The sequence below is a fragment of the Pseudorasbora parva genome, chromosome 25 (assembly GCF_024679245.1).
Source record: "Pseudorasbora parva isolate DD20220531a chromosome 25, ASM2467924v1, whole genome shotgun sequence".
Classification (NCBI taxonomy): Eukaryota; Metazoa; Chordata; class Actinopteri; order Cypriniformes; family Gobionidae; genus Pseudorasbora; species Pseudorasbora parva.
Window position 1 is genome coordinate 28,570,956 of NC_090196.1, and position 7,764 is coordinate 28,578,719.

Consider the following 7,764-nt stretch of genomic DNA (forward strand, 5'->3'; position numbering starts at 1 on the left):
AGTGCACGCAGTTTGTGCTTATATCGAACAATCGTGCGGGCTATGTAATACAAAAACAATAGTCCAATCAACTGTGGGTGGATGAGAAATAAATCATTGTTTGTTTGATAAAGACGTTTATTAGCCCTGTGGTCAAGAGAATTACTTTCAAAACAATCCCTCCCTCATGTGAACTGAGGAGCTGAAGCTCATTAAATATGCAAATCTTCTCCAATCCTAGCCGTGGGCGTTTACTTCCAAGTCTCCAGTGCAGCACGGCCATCAAAACCCAGCGTTTAGGACAGCCTCAAAACCAGTGTAGAAAATAGCCTATTATGATGTTTTTGAATGTAAAAATCACATATCATTAGTTGACCTCAGACAACAGTATACATTTGACACCTTTAAGATTGAACATTGGTCTGGGGAGTCTGCTCTGTGAGGTGTGATCAACGAGCATTATTTGAGTGACTGTACACAATTGGATAGTCCTTCAACCATTCAGACCACAAGAGGCGTGGTCAACGGGCAACAACCCATCGCTTATCTGTCATCGTGTTAAACCCACCAGTAGCGTGCCAGGTGGAGAAGTATTAACTGTAAAGTATTTTCAGTATTATTAATGAAGGATATTGTATTTGTAGGCCTATCAAGGATTTTCACATTAAGGTGGAAAATCTAACGTATAGGCTACTATTCAAAGACACAAACTTTGACACTTAAATGTTTATTTTGATTTATTTGAATAAAGACATTCACAAAAAGCATTTGCAGGACACCGTGAACTTATACTTCAAGAAGGTTTAGCGTGCTCAGTCTAGACCCAAAATACTGCGTGAAGATATCCGGATGTCCCTTATAAAACTGTGCCAGGAGCCGCCGCTTCTCTTTCAGGGAATATTTGGTGTTTTCGTCAATGTTTTTCAGGAGAGAGTACAGCTCATTTTTAGTCGTGTCCTTTATGGCCTCAGTGTATGCGTCTCTTGGCACTCGCTGACAAAGTGGGGTCTCTAGTACATTCAGAAGAGAAATGCAATAAATGCTTAAATATTCAAACATTATCATGGCTACAATACAAGTATAAATATTCATTACTCAGTGTAATTTAATGAACTTTAAAGTTACCTACAACTGAAATAAAAGCATCATTACTAAAAAAAAAAAAGAAAGAATTAAACCTGAAAATATAAAAGCGAAGTTTAAACATTACAAATAAAAATGTATATTCTAAACGTCATACCGGCAGTCGTAGAATCTCTGCGTTTCACAATGTCGTCCAGTTTCTGACTGACCAGTTTGTGAAGAGAACCTGGAATCTAATAAAAAGTCAGTTAGGCACAAGAGCTTCACTCCCTTAATTCATTAAAGGCACGTCGATGAGAGAAACCTTGAAGATCTCCTGGTGGTTGTCGAGCATGAAGAGCATCAGCAGGTCCATCTTTCCTTTGGTCAGACTCTTGCTCTGGATGACGGCTCTGGTGAACGTCTTCTTCACAACCACCCGGTTTTCAATCTGAAAAATCATTTTGGGAAACAAGTTTAAACACGACGGACATGTGGTGAATAACTCTTCACATGCATGATTTATGACTCCTCACTTCTTTGTGCAGCCGGACACTGGTGGCGTCTGCAGCCACTGCCATAAACTCCAGCAGTCTGCGCAGTTCCTCTCGGGCGGATGCAGACAGCAGCTTCAGCGTCAGCTGCAGAACCTCCAGCGCTCCTTCAAACTTTCCATTCGCTAATGACACAGGTAAACGGATGCTCAGACACAAAGAAAAACTTTGTTTGAGGAAAGAATGAGCGTTAGACTCACCCAGGAGATCCATGATCTCGCTGTAGACATCTGCCATGCTGTCACAGAGGAGAGGCTTGCGGTCCATCTGTCCGTAGTGTTTGTCCAGCACATGAAACAGCAGTAGTTTACATTCATCATGGCCTGAGGGTGTGACCTGTCCATCCTCTTCCTCACAGGAAAACGTGGGCATCTCTCTGCTCACCTCCACCACCAGCTGATCAGGAAGGAAATCCAGCAGGTCTATGGCTGCCGACAACCAATCATCAGCTCTGGATGGAGGAAAACAAATTATTAGGCTCATCTGAGGTTTCATTTCTTGATGGTTAAAGGTAAAGATTTCTCACTGTGATTCTTTGAAGGCTTTCAGAACCTCTCGGTCAAGGTAGTTGCTGGTGTAGAGCAGGTCCGGCTCGTTATTACTGCCCCGGGACGGGGGAGAAACAATCTTTGCGCAGTTCAGCACCCCCTCCAGCAGAGGGAGATCTATCAGCTGCGACAGCCTCCGCACCGTCTGCTCATGCCACACTTCTCTGACCACTGAAGGAGTTTATATGGAAAAACTGTTAAAAGGAGTACAGCACCGCTGACAAAAATGGGCTTTCAATAAAAATGTACAGCCTGTACAAGTATAAACGCAGATTCGAAAGACCGCCGTTTGCCAGTTTCTGTGTTTACTAGAAGCACGCAAACTCAACCGTCGTCATTATGGCCCCGCCCACCGACTCTATACACAATGTGATTGGCCCGGCAAGAGTTAGGCGAATACAGCTCAGAAGGGTATTGAGAGTTGCTAGACGACACTCGCGGGCAGATTAAATTTTCTGCCACTAGGGTTGGTCTAGATTTCTAGGATAGTGCTACTGTTACATAGCCTAATTCAACCATTGAACGGTTCACACCACGGAGTTCACACCACCTGTATTTATTCTTGTTTTCCCATCGCCCGGGTGAAGTCTTTTTTTTTCTCTCCGAAGTCCGAAGACTTTTGCATTTAACAACGGATGAATCTCCAGTTGTCACTGGTGACTGTCGTTTGAACCTTTTTGGATCAGCCATTAAATTGAGAGGTTTAATTATATCAAGTGGTGTGACAAAAGGCTATCTCCACTTTCAACATTCTCACATGCGATAGCCTGCTAACCGGGACTCCTTCTTTATGTGTACAGATGTGACGTAATGACGCAAACATAATGCTTGAATTTCCCAGGGAAATCCACCAGTACCACTGGAATTAAAAATATTATGACAAGCGTACTGCTGTAAATCAAGCTACGGTAAGCAGATAGTTTTGAACACTGGCTGGTTATGTACTTGCTCAAATTTATTTTGGATAATTTTTAACCCAAAAAAACGTTACGGCCTGCAGCTTTAAATAACCAATCGATAGTCATTTAGTTAGATCGATGCCAATAACTGAATTAAACATGTAACATGAAATTATATTATTGTATTAAATAACCAGTACAGCCTTTGTACCTCAAACATGCAGGAATTCTGAACAAAGGTCTCACCAGAAGGTGGAAGAAATTCACCAGGAGGAGAACCGACAAGTCCGGTCAAGTCCAGCTTCTCCATAAGACGACCTAAGGCCTGGCCTGACTTCACAGGTGTACTGTGAGAGAACAACAGGATGTCCTGCCTAAAAAGGTCAATAATTGCAACCATTATAACTCACAAGTAGAATAAAAGCATTCAGCACCATAAACATCTACAGCGGTCTGAAACACCTGCATGGGGTGATGTTCATTATGCTCTCTTCACTGTGAGGGAAAAGAGCCACTTCAAGCATGTCCAGGCACAGATCCTCTGCGTTCAGGAACCTGTAGAGGCTGCTGCTGCTGTCCTGGAAGACTCCTGCTTTACTGACCTTCCCCAGGATTACTCTGGTTCCCACCGCCTCAAACACTTTACAGTCCAGCAGCACCTGACACAGCCGTGCCACCATTGCTCTGGAGACCAGGGCATCTTCGAGAACCCGGTTCTGAGTAAGATGAGCCTGGAGGACATCCACGGCATCAGAGCCCAGGAAGCAGCTCTCGTGAGATTTCAGATGCTGCCAGCGTTTCTTGACCTTCACTTGAGCCTGGAGAACACTGATGATGTGGCTCCAGATTTCTTTGTTTTGAACCACATTTGTTTGTTCATCTTGAGGTCTGTTGATCAGTCTGTGATCTGAAGAAACAGAAAAGCATTTTACTGTGTTTATCTATGCTTAAGATTCAAACACACACTAGCTTAAAGTATACTTTACAGAGAGGTCGGTTCATGGGACTGTATAATTTCCCCACGATATTTAAAGCAGCAACTTTATCTTGCACTGAAGCCATGCATTCGCTTCCTCTGCAGGTTTGACTCAAACTCATCAGTTTCTCATTAATCAACAGCAGCTCATTAGCGACCTCTGCATGATTGGCTAACATCAGTGAAATCAGTGAAAATTAGTACAAAAAGCAAACACAAGAGGCAACACTAGATGGCAGCAAAGTATCTTTAAATAAACGAGGCTACATTTGGAATAGAGCTCCGAGCTGATATGTTCAGGATGCAGTCTGAACACTGTGTGCAGTGGGTAAGTATCTGGATTTAAATTGATCTAGGTCTGCTACATTTGACTTCAGTTAGGGTTAGGGTTACCCACAACTAAAGCATACTAGACTGGGTGAATCCCACAATACTCTGTGCTCAAATAGACCTTATAATGAGCTGTTTTGATTCATGGTCTGTCTGTCTGTCTGTCTGTCTGTCTGTCTGTCTGTCTGTCTGTCTGTCTGTCTGTCTGTCTGTCTGTCTGTCTGTCTGTCTATCTATCTATCTATCTATCTATCTATCTATCTATCTATCTATCTATCTATCTATCTATCTATCTATCTATCTATCTGTCTGTCTGTCTGTCTGTCTGTCTGTAAACACATTTTCTATCTATCTATCTATCTATCTATCTATCTATCTATCTATCTATCTATCTATCTATCTATCTATCTATCTATCTATCTATCTGTCTGTCTGTCTGTCTGTCTGTCTGTCTGTCTGTAAACACATTTCCTATCTATCTATCTATCTATCTATCTATCTATCTATCTATCTATCTATCTATCTATCTATCTATCTATCTATCTATCTATCTATCTATCTGTCTGTCTGTCTGTCTGTCTGTCTGTCTGTCTGTAAACACATTTCCTATCTATCTATCTATCTATCTATCTATCTATCTATCTATCTATCTATCTATCTATCTATCTATCTATCTATCTATCTATCTATCTGTCTGTCTGTCTGTCTGTCTGTCTGTCTGTCTGTCTGTCTGTCTGTCTGTCTGTCTGTAAACACATTTCCTATCTATCTATCTATCTATCTATCTATCTATCTATCTATCTATCTATCTATCTATCTATCTATCTATCTATCTATCTATCTATCTATCTATCTATCTATCTATCTATCTATCTATCTATCTGTTGTTTGTAACATTCTATAGGTGTATTTCTGTCTCTCCTCTTTGGCAGCTGTTTCTGTTTTCCGTGTCAGAGGCAGATGGATCTCTCCTGTCATCATTTGAAATAAAGGATATGTTTGTCGTATCACTTTCAGGTTCAAACACACTCTCTCTGAACACAGCCATGTGACCTATGATAAAATTGTATTAATATACCATTCTGTTATCTGTGTTTCTCTGTGGTCATCTCTCTCTCTCTCTCTCTCTCTCTCTCTCTCTCTCTCTCTCTCTCTCTCTCTCTCTCTCTCTCTCTCTCTCTCTCTCTCTCTCTCTTTCTCTCTCTCACCCCACATCTTTCTTTGTCCTTCGTGGCTCCTGCTGTTTTTAATTTGGTGAGAGTAGGGAATGTCTCTGTGCAGGTTTCTGTGCCGAACTTGAAATAGTTGCGGCAAAAACTCTGCCAGATGCCCGAGGGGCTTCAAATACCTGAATGAAACATCTTAAAACAAATCTTTGTTTGATGTCCAAGAGAAAAAAATGAAACCATAACATGTCTAAGGATCAAGGAGATGCTAGCATATGAATAATTCAGCAGGCCTTTTGTTTGAAATCTTTGTTACATAATTTTTTTTTCTTAACGATCAATCACACAGTACAGTCTAGAGAAGAAATCTATATGAAAAATAGACTAGAATAGCTTTATAGAAAAACATTTAGCATGGTCTGAATAAAATAAAAATAAAACACTCAAAAGAGACAACAGAGCAAACAAAGGCACACAATCTAAATCAGATTTTATTTCTCTTGTCCAAATTGGTTTGAAGAAGCTCTGGCACTGAGCTGAACAACTGTGACCCACACATGCATTTCCACCACTAGAGGGCAGTTTGTCTGCCATGATACCTGATTCCAGGGTGCATCTGAGGCCAAGTTTCATCTGAGATGCAAATCTTAGAGCAACACACATGTACACAGTTACTGTTTGGGCCTGAAGTCCGCTGCCCGAGCGCTCACCACAACACAGGACGGTCCAGATTCCCAGCGCTCTCCAGATCAAACGGCCCAGTCTGGAGTCTGTTTGACTCAAACTTCCACTCCACCAATCAGCGGCTAAATTATACCGCTCTGACCCTAACAGAAGCAAACAAAAAGAAAACAAAGTTGATTGGCTGAGGCAGAATGTGCAGGGTAAGGTTTCAGACTGTGTTTGAGCGGCAGGTGAGGCAGACAGGAGAATAACTTAACTCTATCAATTTTGGTATTTCAGTTCAACCAAACTTTGTCAAAGGTTACTGGTTTATTTATGACAGCCATAACCCAAGACATGTGGCAACATTAGGCTCATGCATCTTTGCCGCTTTATGGAAGTTATGAAACTCAACAGACCTTTGCTCTTAGACCTTTGAAAGTCTGATGTTCAAATGACAGCAAAGCAGCTTCTATGCAAATTATGACACCAAAGCACATGCTCCAGAAATGTTGATCTACTCCCATAAAGTGCAGCTCATAAAAAAGGCATGTGTATACCGATCTGCATAACATAATGACAGGTGAAGTGAATAACACTGATTATCTCTTCATCACGGTTCCTGTTAGTGGGTGGGATATATTAGGCAGCAAGTGAACATTTTGTCCTCAAAGTTGATGTGTTAGAAGCAGGAAAAATGGGCAAGGGGAAGGATTTGAGCGAGTTTGACAAGGGCCAAATTGTGATGGGTAGACTGCTCTGAATATGAGTCAGAGCATCTCCAAAACTGGGGTGTTCCTGGTCTGCAGTGGTCAGTCTCTATCAAAAGTACTTCATTGAAGGAATAGTGGTGAACTGGCCACAGGGTCATGGGCGGCCAATGCTCATTGATTCACGTGGGGAGCGAAGGATGGCCCGTGTGGTCCGATCAAACAGACGAGCGTACTGGAGCTCAAATTACTCTAGAAGTTAATGTCGGTTCTTATAGAAAGGAGTCAGAATACATAGTGCATCACAGTTTGTTACATATGGGGCTGCATATCCGCAGACCAGTCAGGGTCCCCATTCTGACCCCCTGTGGGACCCCTTGCTTACCTGGGGAACACATGGCCCCAGGATGCACTATGGGAAGAAGGCGAGCCGGCGGAGGCAGTGTGATGCTTTGGGCAATGTTCTACTGGGAAACCTTGGGTCCTGCCATCCATGTGGATGTAACATTGACCCGTACCACTTACCTAAGCATTGTTGCAGACAATGTTCACCCTTGTTCACCCTGGTGGCTGTGGCTCTTTCAGCAGATAATTCTCCTGACACAAAGCAGAAATAGTTCAGGAATGGTTTGAGCACAACAACGAATTTTAGGCATTGACTTGACCTCTGAATTCCCCAGATCTCAATCCAATCAAGTATCTCTGGGATGTGCTGAACAAACAAGTCCGATCCATGGAGGCCCCATCTCACAAATTACAGGACTTAAAGGATCTGCTGCTAACATCATGGGGCCAGATATCACAGCACACCTTCAGGAATCTGGTGGAGTCCAGCCTCGATGGGTCAGGGCTGTTTTAGTAGCAAAAGGGGGACCTA

The 7,764-nt window shown here is 42.4% G+C and overlaps 1 protein-coding gene across 1 annotated transcript; it reads right to left on the reverse strand.

Moving 5' to 3' along the window:
* Nucleotides 1-718: 718 nt before the first annotated feature.
* depdc7b (DEP domain containing 7, paralog b) lies at nt 719-4,176 on the reverse strand. Its single transcript, XM_067435952.1, has 9 exons — nt 4,029-4,176; nt 3,505-3,949; nt 3,289-3,416; nt 2,122-2,314; nt 1,796-2,046; nt 1,578-1,720; nt 1,367-1,492; nt 1,220-1,295; nt 719-989 (listed from the first exon to the last, which is right to left on the reverse strand). The coding sequence occupies exons 1-9, from the start codon at nt 4,138-4,140 to the stop codon at nt 766-768; spliced, it is 1,698 nt and encodes a 565-aa protein (XP_067292053.1). The 5' UTR covers nt 4,141-4,176; the 3' UTR covers nt 719-765.
* Between the last annotated feature and the right edge of the window lie 3,588 nt (nt 4,177-7,764).

Bases quoted from the DNA above. Each gene is read 5' to 3' on its own strand.
- depdc7b (XM_067435952.1), bottom strand. From the start codon at position 4,140: ATGAGTTTGAGTCAAACCTGCAGAGGAAGCGAATGCATGGCTTCAGTG. The intron at 3,950-4,028 runs GTAAAGTATACT...CTGTTTCTTCAG, and splicing joins TCCCATGAACCGACCTCTCT to ATCACAGACTGATCAACAGA. The intron at 990-1,219 runs GTATGACGTTTA...TGAATGTACTAG, and splicing joins CAGAGATTCTACGACTGCCG to AGACCCCACTTTGTCAGCGA.